Below are 21,613 nucleotides of genomic sequence, written 5' to 3'. Positions count from 1 at the left end.
ATCATGTGACTCACCATTTTGGCTGATCTGGTCGTCTCTGGGATGTCTGAGGAGAAAATAAAAACAACAAATATCATTATGACCTCGATAACTTTTACAAGGTATAAATTCCAATTATAGATTATGGTGCAGACACGATACAGTCCACATGTTTTTGGTCTTTTCAACCATCTTGTGACCCCTTACACCTCCCTTATCATACCCATTGTAACGTCACGAAATGGCCTGATTTTGAGATCCCACAGGTCAAATGCACAGCCAGGTCAACTTACCCTGGCTATGACACTTCCTACAATCGTTTCCCCTAACAGGAGACTCGAAGTCTGCATGTAGTCCATGTAATCAGAGCCTACTTCCTCACACCAGCTGGACTGCAGAGATAATAAATGATAAACAATAAACATTTTCTCCTCCAAGGTCCCTCACAGAGAAATAAACTCCTTTATTCCCAGATGGAAGAAGAAAAGAAGATTTTATAATTAAAAATAATCATTGAATGAACTTTTGTTATTGCTAATTATAAATAATGAAATGTTTCATCGATTTGTGTTTAATGACATATGATTAGTATGTTTACTTGATGAGGTCATAACATTTGCACTCACAAGTAAAGTTAAGTTAATGCATGACACATAAGTTAACCTTTTGCCCACATTCGGAGTCTCCATCGAAGAGGGTGTGTTCTGAGATGCTTGGTAACATCTTCAACGTGTCAACTTCTGGTTGGCTATTCAAGATAACATCAATCCGTTAAAACTAGTTTTACTCTGGTTTTCCCTCAGTTCAACTTCAGACAAAACAGCTCGAGAGTTTGAGAGCAAGCTTTAGACTGGCCATCTTTAGCAGACCTCTTTGACCAAGGATTTTGACACGCTGTCAAAACCTTAAACCTTTTTCGCACCTGCGAAGCTGAGAACAACAAGATAGTTTTCCTGCAGAACAAAGCTGACGCAAACTCCTTCAGTTATTTTTAAGACGCTTGGTTTCATCCATCTGTCGTGACCCAAGAGACATCTCCGGACTCAAAGAAATTGGCACCTCGGTCCTCTACAGCCCTACGGTGCCAGCGGTCATCCGACCTCTCACTTTCGGATCCACCAAGAGGGTCTCTTAATCCGGGTAAAGTAGACTCACAGATAGCGTCTGAATGTAGTTCTGATAATAACAGCTCTATAGCCTATCTGCAAACCAAATTCTTTTATATCCAGAACTCAGCTCTGAGAACGGAGATTCTGAATACACCATATTCACATTGGTTCCAGACACCACACTTAGTTCGCATCCACTCACAGTAAATAATAGTTTAAACAATTTGTCAAGTCTTAATTGGTTGTAAAATAAATTCTTATTTTGTTTATAAACCTGACTGTTTCTTGAATCATTACAAAGTGTGTACAATCCCTTAATGAATAACAGAATCTTAGAATCTTCTGACTAAAACAATAAGACCAAGCAGGTGATATCAGAATCAGAATCAGAATCAGAATGAATTTTATTGCCAGCACTCAGATCAGATCAGAGCATAGGAACTTGACTCCATAGTATAACCTGACCAAGGTTACACACACACATATAGACAGGACAGATACAGGCAGACCACGGGAGCAGCCATGACGGCGCTCCTTTGTAGATGAATGAGGGAATACATGAGGAAAGTTCAGGGGAGGGAGAAAAAAGGCATTAACAGGGTTACACCAGCAGGGTGTAGCACTCTAATGCAAAAAACACCCGACATGTAAGCACAAACGTCACAGTTCACAACATGAGACCCGGTAGGTGGGGGTGGGGGGTGGGGGGTCTGGGATCCTGGTTTCCTCAGCGGGGGCTGCCTGTGGTGCTCAACCAGCTGGCTCCGCAGGTGGGAGGGAGGTCATGGGGAAGCACAGAGAGCAGTGAGTCCTTTAGCTTAATGACCTCGGTAGAGACCACAATCTGAAGGCGGGGGGTGGGGGTGGGGGGGGGGTGGGGGGGTGGATAGAGTTTCACAGCATTTGTCTGCATTCCTTCCATCGTGGGGGTTTTTGCACGCAACTCCAAGGCTGCTTACGGTGTCAGATTCGATAACAGAACTTTGTTTGGGTCAGGCAGAGATAATTTTTCCTCTCTGCCTTAAAGTCTGTATTGATTATTCAAGTCCTCCAGTGAAGCCATTTAGGTGATTAAACATCTCCACACCATCCGGTGACCCTTTCCGAGATGTTATCAATCCTGCGCGCTAACACCGGTAACGCAGCTAAGACATTGTCCAGCTTGCGATTCACCTCGAGCAACTTCCCAGTCTGTGAGGTATCCACACGGACGGTGCCGTCCATGGATGCGGGTCGCCCTCCAATCGCTCCCGTCATCCCAATTTTACGGAAAGCCAGATATCCTCCCACTCCAATCAGAAGAAATCCGACGATCATCAGGCCAAATATCCACATATCTTCGACGTCCTCAATGGACAGCTGAGAGAGACAGATGATATTCCACTTATTCCAAAAAATCGAACATATATCCCGCTGCATGTGTCCCTTGAGGGCAAGCGCGAGCCCCCTCCTCCGTCCTCATTGTAGAAAAAATCTTATCAATCGCGTTGAATGTCCAATTCATTAAGTCCATGTTGAAAAATAGTGATTGCAGAGGAAATGCAGAGAAGCGCTCTGTAGGCAGACGGGACAAAAAGAGCCTTGGGAAAATACAGATAAGGGAGGAAAGGCAGAAGCGACTGCTCCCTGTGAGTGCCGGAAGAAGAATAGTGTGTTGTATAATAGGATAATATTCTAGTTAAATAAGAGTATCCCCACTTATTGGTCACAAGTAGTGGTAATATTATAAATAGATTTTCAAGCTATTTACTTAAAGCAATTTACCCTCTATTATCATTACACCATGTTCTCTGTGAAGTGAGGTCTTTTAAGGCCTAGAAGATAAAATGGCAACATACTGCCATTTTATCTTCATTCACTCAAACTCATGTGAATCTGATCAAATCTGGGGGCTTTAAACCCAGTTTGAGCTTGAGTCAGACTGATGGTAAATGGTAAATGGCTTTTATTTGATATAGCACCTTCTAGAGTCCTGGAACACCCCAAGGCGCTTTACAACGCAATCAGTCATTCACCCATTCACACACACATTCACACACTGGTGGGGATGAGCTGCGAAGTAGCCACAGCTGCCCTGGGGCACACTGACAGAGGCGAGGCTGCCGAGCGCCACCGGTCCCTCCGACCACCACCAGCAGGCAACGTGGGTTAAGTGTCTTGCCCAAGGACACAACGACAGCGACAGACTGAGAGGGGCTCGAACCTGCAACCTTCCGATTACGGGGCGAGCACTTAACTCCTGTGCCACCGTCGCCCACAAGACTGATGTTTGATTGTTTCATCTGCAGAATACATAAAAGGGCATGCTCATAATGAAAACACTGGTCTCACTAGAAAAAGTTAAGATGTATTTCGGCACACCCTCTTTTTCAAAGCTTTATAAAGACAGAAGATAAAACTTTGATGAGGTGTTGGAACATGCAGGTCCTAGAATCATTCATTCACTGATATTTATTTCCACCTCTCACAGATTACAGAAAAAAGAAATAGTGTGTTGAATAATAGGATAATGCAAGGTGCATGTGTGTGTGTGTGACCTCGTTTGGGGACCTTCCCAGTGGTGGCTTCGGGTGTTTCTGGAGACGTGTCGGCTCCATCATCAACCAGGTGGATCTGAGACATGAAGGAGATGATCAGACATGCACACAAAAATCTTCTACCTCTAGATATTCCTGATTAAATATGAAATTTACAAAATTATAAAATAATAATCATCTTCATCCCAGAGAAGTATAAGAATGCCTTTTGGGCCAGAAGTGGCCTCAAAAACTCCACCCTCTACTTCCTGGTTCTCCCACAAGAAAACAAGTTCATTTCTGGAAGTCATCACCTTCTAAATTCTACTTTCATTAGAAACATTTAGCATTGTTTTGTTGAGTATTTACACTTCATCTACTTTTAACATGAGTGGAGAAATGCCAGCACCGCCCTCAGTAATCTTACTGATCTTCACAAGGCCATCTCAGAAACAAAGACCAGATGGGTCGAGGCATAGCCAGACCGCACACTGCACCTGGACTTTAGGGTGAGACCATCTAGAAGCAGATGTCTGTAGCAGAGATAAACTGTTTGTGCTGGCAGTGAATGGACTTTTAAATGACCTGTTGTGATTTGATGAAAGGTACACCATGAACACTAAAACCAGTCCTGTGCTTTATGAGTTAGCAAGCAGACAGATAAATTTCACACACACCCTTAGACTACCAGAGGAGTAACATCATTAATTGAGCATGGTAGCTCATCCTGACTCCTGAAGGAAAGTTTATCCCCTCTGAAAAGGGTAACTATTCATGACTCAGCAAGAACAGTTAGCCTCTGTAGCTGCAGGTAAGCACGCTGTGTAGTGCTTCAAATTAAGTCTGGTCTCTGTGCGCTCTGTGATTCGTTTAACACGTGGCTGACATTTCCCTCCTGTTATTAAAATCACAACTTCACGTTTAGTAGGGGTGTGTGATGGAAACGGTCTGGCAATACGATATACTGTAAAGTATATCACAATACCGGGGGGACGATACGATATACATACCACAACACCAGGGGAGGATACCAGATACAGGTCCTTCTAAAAAAATTAGCATATTGTGATAGAGTTCATTATTTTCTGTATGTACTGATAAACATTAGACTTTCATATAGTATATTAGATTCATTGCACACAACTGAAGTAGTTCAAGCCTTCTATTGTTTCTAATATTGATGAATTTGGCATACACAGGGTATCTGCAGGTTTAAGGGAGCCAAATTTAAGACTTTTTAATACCTTTTTTAAGGCCACTTTGACCAAATTTAAGCCATTTTTAAAAATAAATTTAAGCTATAATTTCCAGCTATTGCCTGGAACCGGTGCTAACCACGTCGCGAACCATTAAACTTGCCCTCCCCATGGCGCAAGCTCCGACTAGCTTAACCAGCTAATGTGCTCATCTAAGAATAGCCCCCTTTCACAACCAACTGAATGTGTACGGTTCCGCTTACGCCAATATCATACACAAAAAACGCTGAACACTAACTAGAAATTCACGAAAATTTTATAGAAATAAAAGAATCTTGTTTATTGGGTCTTGGGTAATTTAAGACATTTGGAAACTGTATTTAAGGATTATTTGTCATTTTTAAGGCCTTAAATTTGGAAAAGCCAATTTAAGACTTTTTAAGATTTTTTAAGGACCCGCGGATACCCTGCATACAGCTCACGAAAACCCGAAATTCCTATCTCAAAAAATTAGAATATCATGAAAAGGTTCTCTAAATGAGCTATTAACCTAATCATCTGAATCAACTAATTAACTCTAAACACCTGCAAAAGATTCCTGAGGCTTTCAAAAACTCCCAGCCTGGTTCATTACTCAAAACCGCAATCATGGGTAAGACAGCCGATCTGACTGCTGTCCAGAAGGCCATCATTGACACCCTCAAGCAAGAGGGTAAGACACAGAAATAAATTTCTGAAGGAATAGGCTGTTCCCAGAGTACTGTATCAAGGCACCTCAGTGGGAAGTCTGTGGGAAGGAAAAAGTGTGGCAGAAAACGCTGCACAACGAGAAGAGGTGACCGGACCCTGAAGAAGATTGTGGAGAAGGACCGATTCAAGACCTTGGGGGACCTGCGGAAGCAGTGGACTGAGTCTGGAGTAGAAACATCCAGAGCCACCGTGTACAGGAAATGGGCTACAGCTGCTGCATTCTCCAGGTCAAGCCACTTTTAAACCAGAAATAGCGGCAGAAGCGCCTGACCTGGGCTACAGAGAAGCAGCACTGGACTGTTGCTCAGTGGTCCAAAGTACTTTTTTTCGGATGAAAGCAAATTTTGCACGTCATTCGGAAATAAAGGTGCCAGAGTCTGGAGGAAGACTGGGCAGAGGGAAATGCCAAAATGCCTGAAGTCCATTGTCAAGTACCCACAGTCAGTGATGTCTGGGGTGCCATGTCAGCTGCTGGTGTTGGTCCACTGTGTTTTATCAGGGTAGGGTCAATGCAGCTAGCTATCAGGAGATTTTGGAGCACTTCATGCTTCCATCTGCTGAAAAGCTTTATGGAGATGAAGATTTCATTTTTCAGCATGACTTGGCACCTGCTCACAGTGCCAAAACCACTGGTAAATGGTTTACTGACCATGGTGTTAGTGTGCTCAATTGACCTGCCAACTCTCCTGACCTGAACCCCGTAGAGAAACTGTGGGATATTGTGAAGAGAAAGTTGAGAGACACAAGACCCAACACTCTGGATGAGCTTAAGGCCGCTATCGAAGCATCCTGGGCCTCCATAACACCTCAGCAGTGCCACAGGCTGATTGCCTCCATGCCATGCCGCATTGAAGCAGTCATTTCTGCAAAAGGATTCCCGACCAAGTATTGAGTGCATAACTGAACATAATCATTTGAAGGTTGACTGTTTTTGTATTAAAACACTTTTCTTTTATTGGTCGGATGAAATATGCAAATTTTTAGAGATAGGAATTTTGGGTTTTCATGAGCTGTATGCCAAAATCATCAATATTAGAAACAATAAAAGGCTTGAACTACTTCAGTTGTGTGCAATGAATCTAATATATATGAAAGTCTAATGTTTATCAGTACATTACAGACAATAATTAACAAACATGATACAATACAATATATATCACATTACTGGGGGGATGACACGATATATATACCACAATACCGTGGGAACAATACAATATATTTCACAGTACTGGGGGGACAATACTATATATCACAATACCAGGGGGACAATATCATATATATCACATTACTGGGGGGGGGGGGGGGGACAATACCATATATGTCACAAATCAGGGGGGATGATACGATAAATATTAGGGATGTCCCGATACAACTTTTTCACTTCCGATATGATACCAATATTGCAGCCTTCAGTATTGACCGATACCAATATCAATCTGATACAATATCAGCACAAATCATACATACTTTTACCTATTTTGTAGTGTGGAATGTATGAAAGGCTTGATCAAGTGATTTTACTCAACTAGAGAACAAGAGCCAATAACAGTAAGTGTTTAAAAAAAAATTTTTTTTAACCATTGGTTGCAAAAATTTTAACCTTAATGGACTGCGTATATCATGGATTTTTTATGCCGTCCGATATAATCTGAATACACTGTTTTTGGGTCAATATCAAATTACTTTAGATATTGTTGGAACGGGACATCCCTACTTTATATCACATTACTGGGGGTACGATACGGTATATTGCGATACTAAAAGCCAGACAATATTTGCCATACATAAAACTGAATTTAATTGAAAACTCAAGCCAGATAATTCCTAGACACATCCAGTGTTATCGCCAGATTTTGTTCCGTCAGAATGAAGGCGGTAAATATTGCTGCCACCTAGAAGTCTGAGTTGGAACTTAACCCAAAATTCAAAAAAACAATAAAAAATCCATACACTGCTGCTGTATTTGAGTGTTTTGACATTTTCTTACATCCCTAATATTTAGGTACAAACTGAGTCCAAAGACAATAAAAGTGAGTAAATTAAGACAGAATTTAAAAATACTCAGACTTCAAGAGTTTTTTTTATATCTCTTTAGACACACACACACACACACACACACACACACACACACACACACACACACACACACACACACACACACACACACATAGACTACAACAAATGTTATATCCTGCCCAAAGGCACTAGGACATGCAAAACACCCTGGAGCAGAAAAAAATCATAAGCATCCTCTAGAAAGAAAGCAGAGGAAAATATCATCCTGACAGAAAGACACTGCTGCAAACAATAAGACACCAACCATAATGTCTAGCATAAAGGGACGCTCTGGGGTCCAACCTCTGGACTCTTTACTGGTGCATTCCCAGTTCAGTTATGTTGAACAGAACATGATCCTACCTGTGACTGCCTCACAAAAATGCCCTGATTCTCTTCACAGGTGAAGTAGCGCTTGCCCTGCACGGTGCCATCGTTCTTCCCTTTGGGCTCGTCCAAGATGATTCCCACCCACTTCCCAGAAGCAAAAAGCGTGTTGCCGACGTAGGCCACGGTGCCGCGCTGACCCTTCCCTATCACCTCCACTAGGGAGCCCACTTTGGCAGGCCGCCCGCCCCCGTCAGAGCTCATCCTGCTGCTGGTGGTCTGAAAGGGAGAAGAACAGAAGAAAAACTGTAATTAAAGCCCCACTAAAGAGTGAGGCAAAAACTTGAGCAACTTCATATTGGCCAGCAGTGGCGGTTTTACCATTAGGCATAGGTCGGCGGCCACCTGGGGCCCCCTTGTGTTGGGGGGCCCCGACCGCCGGCACCCCTCTGTTAATGCCACAATATTAACCTGTTGCCGCTGACGGGATTGGACATGCACAATTCTCATTGCCATAATTCCTGAACCGTTCAAGATATCATTAAAATTCCAAAAATTCTGAAAAGATTAAAAACGGGGCTTGTCATGCATATACAATACATTATGGTAGCCCCCAGGATTCCCTGTCTTGAGCGCAACGAATCACAACACAGATTCAGAGACGTGCTGAGTTTGTCATCCAAAATGCTCCGTTTTATAACTTTTGAATGGCTGATCAGATAGAAAAAATTCCAACGGTTCCTAAAAGTACATAAAAGCAGCTTTCCAACAATCTATAGCATGAAGCAATCAGAGTTATGGAAAATATCGCTACGAGGGGAAATCCTGTTGTACAGCCTGATTGAAACGGAGCACAGCGAAGCGCCGTGCCGCGGTGAAAGCGGATAACGGAATGGGGAAGCTAATTAGCATAAAAAGCCAGCATGAAATTATGGAAATGCCTCAAAGAAAATCAACACAATCTATTAGGTGTCCCAGATGGCTTATATCTGAAGACAGTGACCACAAAAGAAGGACAGATCTCCAGTGAACCAGGGTATAAATGTTTGTTCAGTCTTTATTTTTTATTTTTTTTATTTGAACAACCCTCAACTATTTACTAACTGTAAGATTCAGCTTCATTCCAGCATTATTTATCTTTTTACAATAAATAATTATTTTTGCTAAAACAAAAGTTTTTGGTATAGAGATAAGCACCCCATGGCAGTGTGAGGTGTGCAGGACTCTGCCTGCAGCTGGACAGAAACTGCTTCAAGGCCTACCACATCAAATAAAAACGTCCGAAAGTTTACAAAAATAAATGGTCTTAAAAACTGCTAAAAAAGATACCAAGGTTCTAACTTTTTAAAGAAAAGATGCATTACAGTTCAAAGTTTCAATTGTTTGCCCAGTAATTTTGAAGTTCCTGTTCAGTAATAAATGTAAAAAATTCAAATCCGTTTTTTGCTTTTTTCACTTTTAAGCAGATTTTTTAAAGGCTGTAATAGAAATAAATTCTAAATACAAACCATACACTAAAAGCTGAGGTTGTTCTGAAAAAAGGAGAAGAGTTACACACACTGCGCACTTTTTATTATAATTTTACAGCCATAAGATTTAAAAATCCTCTTATAATTATGGTCATAAGAGGGTTATTAAGACGGCGATGCACAAACAGGAAGTGATTGGTAGTCATTCCACTCCAATCCAGTTGGTGGCGGTAATGCACCAAATTGTTGTTTGCCAAGTGCCATAAGACCACAAATAAGAAGAAGAGAAAGCAGAAAAAGAAGAGAGGTGGGAGCGTTCGTAACAAACTCAAAGCGATAGTCAAAACATTAAGCATGAAATGGAGTTATCCTGGTGGCTCCAATAAGAGAAAGAAGCAGCTTGCTTCATAAAAGCTTTTATTTTCACTTCTGAAAGTGACGTCGTTTTTCGATGTAAACATCAAAATGAAGCAGAAAGGAAAGACAATGGAAAATGTGTAAAGGGAGGAAAACATAGACCAAAATGGAAAATAGAAAAAAAACAATGGCAAAAGCACAGGAGCATTGACAGGAAAAAGAAAGCTGAGCGAATATTGAAAGAGCTCAAAGGGAGGGAAATACAGGAAAAAAGAGGAGGACTAATAAAAAGGGAAAATAATGTCAGAATAAATGTCAGAAGAGGAGGGTTTCGCAAATCCAGTTAAAGGTAAGATTGTCAAAAATTTAGTGTAAGGATCCCCATGTCTGTGTTCGCCTTGGGCCCCCAAATTGCTAAATCCGCCGCTGTTGGACAGCACTCTGTAGCCTTCTGCTGGCCAGAAACAGAACTGTGCAGTTTTGTGGTTTGGGTAGGAACAGTAGTGGGATGCCTAGCTGTTTTACGGCAATAGCTGTTTACTGTGTCAGTAGCTAATATAAAGGCTAGCAGTAAGCTTTATCAGTTCACTGACCATCAACAAAAAACAGAATTTTGCTTGTTTCGTTGACATCATGGCAGAGCATGGAAGTAAAAGTTGGACAAAAATGTTGTAGGAGGCGAAACAAAGAGCTAAAACCAAAATGAACTTCAGCACAGCCTAGACTCATTTGAGGGAACTAAAAGGAGGCTATGAAATCACAGACAGACCTGAATTTGTGTCTACTGGACTTAAAAGTAATAGTATTTTTGTCCAACAGTGTGGATGTTTCACTTGTGGCTTATTTAGTATCAGTTGGCTTGTGTTAGCATTAGCTTGTTGTTAGCACTAGCTTCAGCAGGCTGCTACAGGGCTGTTTACAGCCACTAAGACTGTGAAGCAAGAAACATCTTTAATGTTGCTTTAAAAGAGGCGTTTGGGATTTTCTTAATCATAAATAATAAATAATAATAATGCATTGAACTTATATCGCGCTTTTTAGGACACAGACACTGTCACACACTCTCACATTCACACACTGCCAGTGATGGTAGAGCTGCCAACTCACGCACTGAGTGTGAGGCACACGCTCTCACACCACAACTCCAATCTCTCACGCTAACCAGCGCCTGCGCTCCCCAAACGCGCATCAGACAGTGTGTAGGGCTTACGAAAAACAGATTATATTAATTATAGCATTAGCTACTGAACAACAAGCACACAAACAACACTTAAGTGATAATTTAACTGGCGTTATTTCACACACAGAATCCCATCTGTATAATCCAAGCCAATGTGCTTTTTTTCCGCTCTGGTTGTGAGATGGGCGGAGTGTTGAGCTCCACCCGCTGTTGATGGGACGGGCCAGGTTCTCCCAGAACCGTGAGCTGCAGCTGCACGCGCCGCCATAATGACATGAGACATCAGAAATGCAGCCACGTCGCCAGCTGGTGTTGACAGAGCTTCAGTCCCGAATGTTCTCTCTCTTAACATTCGTTTCGATGTCTCACTAAGGGATACGCCCCTCCGCGGATTCCTCAGAAGCACTTATCTCAATACGCCAATCCTGATTGGCCAGTGACCATGACATAGGCGTCCCCTGCTACTATAAGTAGCAAGCATCCCAACTCACGCACCATTCAATCACCTCTTCTCGCTTCGGTGGTTGCTTATCTCTCAGGTAAGTTAGCTCAACTATTCATAGATGGAGCCAGCTAATATTCTCTCTCCGTCGCCGAACGTTAACTTACTGTCCTTCTGTCCTGACCTTCACCATAGGCTTGGGGCATAGCAAGCAGTTTCACACTCCAGTGCACCTGTTCATTCTCTGGCTAACACACCAGTTAGTCCACATGGAAGCCGCTCCTCCCACCAGAGGAGTTGACGGCGCAGGAGCTCGCCTCTGTACCTGTGGGAACAAAATCTCGAGCAAAGACCCGCACAAGGTCTGCTCGGGCTGGAACACGCCCAGCTGGCATTGGAAGTCCCCGGGTCATGTGAGAGCTGTGCTTGCTTTACCCTGAAGAGCCTTCGCCGGCGGCTAGCGTGCCAAGCTAGCCTGTCGGGGAAGGACCCATGCCTGCCGGCCCCTGGGCCACCGCCTGGGGACGCCAGCGAACATGCCCTCCTGGAGCCGGAACCGTGTGCCGAACACAGCTGGGGCTCACAGCTCGAACTGGCCGGTCCGAGCCACCCCGCCGAGGACGTGTTGGAGTTGGATTACGGAGACGATGAGGACACCTCAGAACTCCTCATTTCAGAGTAGGAAGAGGATGACGATGTTTTTCTCCCCCTCGCTCAAGCCTCCATGCCTAGCTTTCCGTCCTCTCCCAGGGATGGAGCGGTTTCTCTGGCCGCCCACCTGGACATGCAGTCAGTCTGTCGACGCGCTGCGACCAGGCTCAACATCCCTTGGCCCACCGTGGTCACTGAAGCTGTCAGGTCCCGCTACGAGGGAAAGAATCTGCCTCAGGCCACAAGGGTGGCAAAGCCTCTCCTGCCCGCCTTCCCGGAGCTCCTCCAAGAAGTGAGATCATCCTGGGACAAACACCCTTTCAGCTCCAGGTCTCCTGTCCAAGGAGCCTCCTCGCTGGACTTCAAGGGTATGGATAAGGCTGGCATGCTTTGCATGCCGCCGATGGAACCACTGGTTGCAGCCCACCTGCACCCACGGCTCTCGGCAACTTCCTCCAGCCCTCCCGCTCTCCCTGCAAAGGCGGACGCTTCTAGTTGGCGCTGAATGAGAGGGCGTACAAGGCTGCCGCCATCTCGGTTCAAGCTTTGAATGTCTCCTCCATGCTCTCAGCAAACCAAGCCGAGCTCTGTGAGGACATGAATACGAAGCCGGACCCGGAGGTGTGGGAGGAAATCACCGTACTGACCGACATCTGCCTGCGGGTGCAGCGCTGCGCAGTCCAGGCCACGGCTAAAGCTATGGGCATGATGGTGCTTCAGGAACGTGCACGATGGCTGAACCTCACCAACTTCTCTGATAGAGAGAAGGAGGACATTTTGGACATGCCAATTGTGCCTAAAGGCATTTTTGGCTCTTCACTGGCAACAATGCAACAACGATGTGAGGCAAAAAAGAAACAGGATGAAGCCCTTCAACTCTGCCTTCCCCGTAAGCCTTCACCTGCTCTGCCGGCTTGGCCGACTCTTCCTCAGGCAGCTGCTCGAGCCCAGCCTCAGTTCCGGATCCCAAGGCGCCCGAAGCTTCAAGCAGTCCAACCAGCTCCTTCGGGATCAGCGCCTCGACCAGTTTGGCCTCAGAGGTCCGGCAAACAAGCTGCTCCGCCACCAGGACAACCCACCCGGCCCGGCGGTCAGCAGGTGAGAAAGAAGAAAAGAGCATCCTGACGGAGTTCTTTCCCTCCCGACGCTGCAGCTGGCGGTTCCCCGTTCGACAGCTCCACCTGTTCGGTGTTACCATGGTGCTTTCTCCCCACCTCACGGGACCCTCCCGGCAGAGTCCCCAATCGGTTCAGGGTGGGGCCAGGACGTGCAATCGGCTGTGTCGGCTCAAAACACATGTCACAAGCACTCACATTGTTTTTCACAAATATATCATGCTCAAGAAGCATTAAAAAGTTTGCTGCCGCATCCAGACAGAATGTCAAGGGCGCAGCAAAAACCAATAAAAGTGATGCGGATGAGCGAAACCAGGCTGGGGCGGTCCCTGGCGGACTTTCCCACCAGCCACGGGTCGTCCCTGTACGCCAAGGCCGCCAAAACACAAAGCCCCTGCGCATGCGCAGTGGTTGCCACAAGCACCGCTGCCCCACAGCCTCTGGAGGGAGCTGCTGCTCCGTGTGTCATGGCTGTGTCACCCCTCTCCACTCACATAGAGGAATGGACAGCGGTTTCTGCTTCACATTGGGTGCTAAGAACTATTTTGAGAGGTTACAGGCTCTAATTCGCTTCAGTTCCTCCTCGATTCTCCAGCGTAGTGTTCTCCCACGCCCAGGGGACATCAGCTCACATCCTTCAGGGAGAAATATCCTCCCTGCTAGAGAAGGGAGCGATATCCATTGTGCCTCCCAATCGGTCTCAGAGTGGTTTCTACTCCAGGTACTTCCTGGTCCCGAAACGGGGAGGGACCGGTATTCGCCCGATCCTGGATCTGAGGGCCCTGAACCGATGCCTCAGAAAGTACAAGTTCAAAATGCTCACGCTCTCTTCCCTTTTGCGTCTGATTCGCCAGAACAACTGGTTCACCTCAATCGACCTGAGGGACGCATACTTTCTTATTCCCGTGTACCCTCCACACAGGAAATTTCTGAGGTTTGCCTGTCAGGGAGTGTGTTTTGAATACACCGTGCTCCCTTTCGGCCTCTCGCTGAGCCCGAGGGTGTTTGTCAGGTGTACAGAGGCGGCGATCGCCCCACTGAGAGAGAGGGGCATTCGGCTGGCCACGTACTTAGACGACTGGCTCCTGCTGGCACAGTCCAGAGAGGCGGCAATGTCAAACACGTTGGTTGTGATCCATCACTTGTGTGGTCTGGGTTTCAGAATAAACTGGCAGAAAAGTGTTTTACCACCCTCCCAGTATGTGTGTGTGCGCGTGTGTGTGTGTGTGTGTGTGCCTGCTCTGTCTTCTCGATCCCCAGTGAGTCGTGGAGGATGGCTGCTTATACTGAGCCAGGATTCTCTGGAGGTTTCTTCCTGTTAAAAGGGAGTTTTCCTCTCCACTGTCGCTTTATGCTTGCTTAGTATGAGGATTGCTGTAAAGTCACTGACTTGATGCAATTTGCTGGGTTCCTTATATAGGAAACTGATTGACTTAATGAACTGACCTGAATTGGAATGTTTATTATGTGAAGTGCCTTGAGACGACTCTTGTCGTGATTTGGCGCTATAAGAATAGGATGGATGGATGGATGGATGGATGGATGGATGGATGGATGGATGGATGGATGGATGGATGGATGGATGGATGGATGGATGGATGGATGGATGGATGGATGGATGGATGGATGGATGGATGGATGGATGGATGGATGGATGGATGGATGGATGGATGGATGATAGATAGATAGATAGATAGATAGATAGATAGATAGATAGATAGATAGATAGATAGATAGATAGATAGATAGATAGATAGATAGATAGATAGATAGATAGATAGATAGATAGATAGATAGATAGATGATAGATAGATATTGTGAAGAGGTTCAGGAGAGTTGAATGTTAAATTTTCCTCACGAAAAGAAAATTTGTATTAAACAAAGGTCAGTTCCCTCTGTAAAGTCAGAGGTACGGAAGAGGATTAGGGCCACTGAAAAGGAAAAAGAAAAGAAACAGAATTCTGACTTTTCCCCCAGAATTCCCTGTCAGAATTCCGAGATTAAAAGTCAGAATTCTGAGACAGTAAGAATTCTCTCTTTTTTCTTTTTATTCTTGTCAGTGGCTCTAATCCTCTTCGGTACAGAGTAGCCCCCCCCCCAAACGGTCGGCAAGTTGTCCGTTCCCAACCCCATGACCCCGTCTCACTCGACGGCACCAAATAGCGAGGCTGCCATTTGGCGTCATCAGCCCCTCTGACCACCACCAACACAGGTAAGTTGGGTGAAGTGTCTTGCCCAAGGACACAACAGCAGAATACCCCTGGCAGGAGCTGGAATCAAACCCATGACCTTCCGATCATGGGGCAACCCACTCTACTACCTGAGCTACTGCTGCCCCAATCTTGTCCTATCCACTTCCCTCAATACGTGTGTGAGAGCAAAAACAGGTAGTCAATGCTGATGAGAAGAGAGGAAGTTTACCTGGTTCTGGTTTGATTACAACCTGCCATAAACAGGTAGAGCTTCACATGACGCAACTAGGATGTAAAATGCAGATAAAACAGCTCTGGGTTCCTACTAAACAAATATGATTGTTTTTTTTTTGTGCTTTTAAGAAATAACTGCTGCAGAAAATGTTTACCCAATGAGGACAATGTCACTAGACCTTATCTAAGTGTTGACTGGACTGCTTATGCATCACAAAACATCTCAGTGATTGACCTATGTTGACTGAAACCAGTGTGTTTGCACCTCCAACAACACTGTTGTTAAGGTAACAAAGTTTTATCATACAAAGCAACTGGACGTTGATCAGAGGACCTTTAACCCCTTACCATTCCAGCATCCCATCCATGGGACAAAACCCCATTGAGTTCATTAAACCTGGAAATTTAGGTGGTTAAACTAGACTCTTTCTTACTTTATTTCTGTTTCTTTTCTAATTAAGGTCACAGCAACATCTCGTATCCATGGCAACCTGGCATTGATAAGAGATGATGCTACATGTGCTCTAGGATCAGACAGAGATAGGTGGTGCTGAGACGTCTTGTGTCTGGGTACACCACAGCAGATACGTAAATGTGACGGAGGTGTTCCTCTGGATATGCTGGGAATGTTGCCCAAGTGCCTTAAGGTGGTACATATGTTACTTCTGCTCATCTTTTGGAGAATTGAGCTCAGGTTCTCATCACTTGGAGAGTTTCCTGGTCAAGCATCTGAAAGAGGTCTGAGGACTGGACAACTAGAAGGACTTCTCCTTGGAGGATGTCACTTTTAACTTTTCTCTGTAAAACATCCTTTTTTGATTGTTTTCATTATAATAATATAAAACAGAAGTTTTTATTTTATTTTAGATGATAAATCAGCTGAGATGTGAAGATGCAGATTTAATAAGGCCTGTTTAATTATTCACAAACCTTTTTTAATGTCATGATCCAACATAACCTGATTTACACGGAAATGTCTGCAGCTGAGTCAGCAGATTTCTTCACTCTGATCAGATCTTAAGCAGAGTCTCCTTGAGTTTACCACACACACACACACACACACACACACACACACACACACACCACTGGTGCTGCTGGTGAAACTAAAGGTAGAATCCTAACAAACCTTGAGAAAATCAAAACAATAAAATGAGCAGATCAAGCAGGGTCAGGTGCTAGCACCTACAGCTGATCTCGTAATTACTGGAATCTAACAGTCTCATTTCAAATATGACTTTATCTTATAAAAAACGTTAAAAATTTTTACAGATTAGTTTTAGTAAACATCTGAGACAGAGACCAGAAAACAGACCCACTCAAAAACCTGTCATGGTCTGTGTCTCTTTGTGTTCCTCTTATGTCCCCTGGTCTTCAGCCCTCCAGATATTCCCTCTCAGGTCCTGTGTTCCTTCAGTCTCCCCACCATAATTTCCATAGATCTATTATTCCAGTTTTGTGTGTGTGTGTGTGTGTGTGTCCTTTCCCAGTTAGGTCTGGTGTCCTCTCCTGCTCCTCCTCCCTGATTAGTTATCACTTTCACCTGGTTCTCTCCCCTCACACCTGCAGCTCATCATCCTCCCATTATGCCCCAGTGTATTTAAGCCCTGTCTTGTCTCAGTGTCTTGACGGTCCATTGTTCGTGCTCTGTCTGAGCCTATTTGGTCTCCAGGTTTTTGGTGCTCTAAGAAAGCTTTGGGTGTCCTGTGCTCCAGGACTTTTGGACTTTAGGCTCGCTGCCATGGATTTATTTTTTGTTCTTCCAAAATAAAGGGATTTTACTTTACCAACTTCTGCCTCAAGTCATCCTGGGTAAATCTGCATATTTGTGTCCCAAACATCCCCACAACGTGATAAAACCCACCGGTCCCAACCAGAGCTGCACAAAGCCAAGCCTCAGTGGATCACAGCAGCTTTGTCAGCATCAATCTATAAAATAATTATAATGAATATTCCTACTGATAACTTTGTCTTCCCTCTCTTCAGAAACATGGTCCAGATTACAGATAATCCAAAAGTATAAAAACTAAACAAGGGGAGATTATCAGAACAAAGGCTTGGTTTCCCTGTTTATATATTTATAGTGAAGACTTATGCATGAAAGCTTTGTAAATATTTTAACGCAGCTTTTATGAGTGACCTCATGTGTCTATGGTGGGATGCATTCTGGGTAAAAAGATGCATCTTTTTCTTTAATAACTGTAACAATTAGCTCTTGCGTGTACAGATACTACAGTGATCCAAACTTTAGATTAAAATTTAATAGAACTTATTCAGAAGAATCAGGAAACCAAAAAGATGAAGTTTCTGTGACATCAGCAGGAATTCGCACCAAATTATTACTGGAACATTCCTTCATTGTTGTGTCCTTCAGTAAACGTGTGAAGCTGGTTAAACGACACACCAGCAGGCCTGAAACATTTGAACTGACTGGAATGTGGTCAAACCTTTTGTTTCTGGTGGGAAGTTAGAAAAACCAGGATGATTTAGAAGATTAGAAATAAAAAACTTTCAGCACACTTATTTTTCTCTGTAAAAATGATCGCGTTAATTCGGAAAAACAGAGCTTTTGTTTTTGTGACAGAATGCAATACGCTTCCGTACATTACAGGTTCTCGTATCCAAGTGTATTCCTGGTCTATGGAAACGCGTGTTTGACAGGTACCGGGTCAGTGTGTTTCTACATAATCAGTGTTGTCTTCACCGGTTTGCCTCATGATGAATCATTTAAATCCACAATAACTCATGAAGCTCACCCAGACTACGATTACACAGGATTTAAAAGGTGATCAACACTAAAATCAGATGCTTTCTTAGACTATAGATTGAGTGTTTTCAGCTTTCAGAAGGAAGGAAGATTTTTTAAACCTTGTTCTCAAATGAAAATAATCTCAACTACAAATAAAAACATCAAATTAGGTTCAGAAAATAATTTGTGGCCTGTTGAAATAAAAGAACTCTGAAGGCTGAAATCTTTGGCTGTAGCACTGATGTCATCCCTCGCGGTGGCTGGGAAGCAGCCTGACTCAGACACAGATGACAGACAGGAAGTCTCCGAGAGCTCCTGGATTGTGTGTTTAAGGTCTCCTGATAAGAAAATGATGTCTGAGTAGATTGCATGCCTGTCATTGTCATGTTGGGGCCAGAGGAGCATCGGACTCAAACAAAGAGGTGGGAATGCCACGCTAAGACGTAAACATCCAGGAGACGACACTGTGAAACCGATCAAACCAGCATGAAAGAGAAAAGCGAGCTCTGATCTGGAATAACTTCATCAGCAGTCTGGACTCAGGAGCCCAACAAGGACACTCACCCGGGTGTATGTGCTCCTTCTAGTCTGGGACATGTCTCCTAGTCACTGAATGTCTCCTAGCCTGCTCTTAACTGAAGGAGCGTGTTGGGAGACCAGACAGGAGGGGGGTGAGTGGGGGGGTTTCAGTGATGCTGCCGGAGAATCTCCTGTTTCTTCTCCATGTCCTCACACAACCCCTCACCACATTTCCACAGCACAAGTCAACGCTCCCAAAATAATCCCGTCCCCCTCTCTGAAGCTGCCAGAAAGTCCTCAGGAGCTTCACCCCTAAAGGTGGGGGTGCGGGTGGGGTGCTGATCCTGCCGTTCGATGAGTGGGTAAGACAAAAAAAAAAGACACAACCAGGCTTGGTCTGCCTGCAAGTGCATCAGATGAGCAGCGGCCCTGCACTGTGCTGGTGTCTGAGCTGGCTCCTGCAGGAGGGAGACGGGTTAGGCCCAACCCCAGCTTCTGGGTCCTAAAGCCCGCAAACACACTTCCCAAAACATTCCATTTGGGTCCTCGTTTAGGATGATGCTCGTTCATATAGATCGCAGACTGAAATATGAAGAAATAAAACCTTACAAGAGCTACCAGCACAGCATAAATCTAACATGCTGCTTAAGTGGAGCCATTTCCACCAGATTACAAACTGCTGATGTCAGAGTGAGCAAAATAAAGCACCCAGAAACAGACACTGGATCAGTTTCTTTGTGGTTAAACACAAAAGCTGCAGGTGATGCTCGGTGCTGCTGCAGCCCAGCCTCACATCGAAGCCCCCCCCACACACACACACACAGCCAGGATTAGCAGCCTTTTATCCACACACTGAATAGCAGGAACTTTTTAACTGCCGGTCCTCCATTTACAGCGTTGTCATCATGTCTGCAGTGGGAGCGAGTGCTGCAGGGTTTCTGTGAAAAAGCTTTTATCTCTTAGCAGAGGAGCCACGTGGGAAGAGTGTGCATTTCAGCAGCAGAACAAAGGGCAGGCCAGCTGATCATCACACTGACAAGAACTTCTGCAAACACAGTAAAGTCATACAGGTTCATGTGGAGGGTTAGAGCAGGTCCAGGAAACGATCATGCAACTGTGGACATGGTTCATGACACAAAACAGACCTCTGCAGTCTCTACCCATTTATGCTAATGAAAACAACAGAATGGAAAAGGGGGGTTGTTCAAGTTCTGCAGAAAGGAGAAGAGGGAGTCTCACAGACAAACAGAACCGGGTCGGGCTGCTGGGACCAGCACAGAACCAAAAGGGATCGTCTCAGCAGCATCGCAGTGGACCCAGTGTCCTTCATTAAACAAGGTAAAAATAAAGAGAGACAGGTTCGTGTAGATGTGACTGCATGAAGCCATGTTTAACTGACGGGCTATTACACCAAAACAACTGTTCACTTTGTTTTGTGATTTATTCCAGCTGTTTGGGAAGACCTCCTCTGATTAGTGATTACACAAATCAGGCAAAAACCTTTTTGTTTACCAGAAGAAGGGAAAATCAGTAACTTTGTGTTATTTGTTCAAACTAAAAGAAATGATTTATTTTATAATGAAGAAAGACCAGAAGCTGAACACTGATTTTAAACGTCCCATCTCCTATTTAACTGCTTTCATTTATAAAAACTCTCATTATGATGATTGTCAGAACTTTTTAATGTCTGTAAATGATGCATACTTATTATCTGTCCAGTTTAGTGACATTAATGTAAAATCAGATTATTTACAGAAACCATTTGGAAGAACCTGCTGGCTGGAGATAGTTTTATTCTTCACTCAGCAGACAATAACACGGGAGAAGTAGGTCAGCTAATGAAAACATGGGCAGAGCCTGAGGATTAACACACAAGACAAAAATGACAAATCTGCGGCGAGCTGGTGCACTGAAACTCTTATTCAGGTGTTCATGTGTCTTGCCCATGTATGTCTGATCTCTGAATTGTGTGTACTGAAACTCTTAATTTCCCTCTGGGATTAATAAAGTATCTTTGATTTGATTAAATCAGACTTGATGTATTTGTGGGAACAAATCCCGGCATGGGTGTGGCAGCAGCTTCATCATATTAAAAATGAAAATTAAGTGAAATCATCTGGATTAAACTGTTTAAAACCTGATATTGGCCAGATTATTATCTTTTAGATGTGCTCTGATTATCTAAAAAAACTGATTACCTGCCTTTATAAATAATCGTTTAAATGCTAAAGTGTGTGTAAAACCGGTTTTTGACGAGATCCTGATGGTCGCTACCTATAGACGCTGACCAGCAGCTAGCAGCAGTTGGCCTCCATTAGCTTTCGCATTTTAAAATGTTTTTATTCTGTTATTTTAAAACAAACCAGGTCCGTTTATATCTCAGGACAGATGTGAACACCTGTTTAGAGTTTAAGCTCCACCGCCCGGACGGCAAACCTCACCTGGCTGTGTATAATCCGGTTAGCTTCGCCCCTCAGCTACATCCTTCTCCAGCGGAGCGGACCGTCTGACCGGACCGAGCCGCCATGAGGTGTCCGAGCTGCTGCCTGACTCAGGCGGCCTCACCGCCCCGGAGCTACGCCACCCTTTAACCAGCTGGATAAGCGCTTCATCTCTGAACTGATATCATCTGTTTTTGGTTATTAAAACAACATGGGACAGGAGTTTTAAAGTTGATCATTTTTATTCTAAGAATAAATTCTAATTTCTAAGAATATAGCCCCTTTTAAATGTTTAAAACCTCAAAATACGTTTCCCACATCTGAAACTGTTAACA

At 44.2% G+C, this 21,613-nt stretch overlaps 1 protein-coding gene across 13 annotated transcripts in view; it reads right to left on the bottom strand.

Moving 5' to 3' along the window:
• The window catches only part of dctn1b (dynactin 1b), a 43,455-nt gene extending 22,042 nt beyond the window's left edge, over nucleotides 1-21,413 (bottom strand). For 6 of the 13 annotated variants that reach the window (XM_070547022.1, XM_054741853.2, XM_070547024.1 and 3 more), the window contains exons 1-5: nucleotides 18,883-19,087; nucleotides 7,969-8,211; nucleotides 4,615-4,650; nucleotides 3,626-3,701; nucleotides 15-46 (exon numbers count right to left, since the gene is read on the bottom strand). In XM_070547022.1, coding sequence (XP_070403123.1) covers nucleotides 15-46; nucleotides 3,626-3,701; nucleotides 4,615-4,650; nucleotides 7,969-8,211; nucleotides 18,883-18,915 — 420 coding nt within the window. In that variant the 5' untranslated portion in view covers nucleotides 18,916-19,087. Of the gene's footprint in view, nucleotides 1-14; nucleotides 47-3,625; nucleotides 3,702-4,614; nucleotides 4,651-7,968; nucleotides 8,212-18,882; nucleotides 19,088-21,278 lie in introns of those variants that run through there. The other 7 variants (XM_070547025.1, XM_054741855.2, XM_070547033.1 and 4 more) reach the window with 2 other exon arrangements.
• Nucleotides 21,414-21,613: the final 200 nt, after the last annotated feature.

Source organism: Nothobranchius furzeri, chromosome 18 (assembly GCF_043380555.1).
Source record: "Nothobranchius furzeri strain GRZ-AD chromosome 18, NfurGRZ-RIMD1, whole genome shotgun sequence".
Taxonomy (NCBI): domain Eukaryota; kingdom Metazoa; phylum Chordata; class Actinopteri; order Cyprinodontiformes; family Nothobranchiidae; genus Nothobranchius; species Nothobranchius furzeri.
Note: the sequence above shows the minus strand (reverse complement) of the source record. Positions and strands in the feature narration are given on the sequence as shown.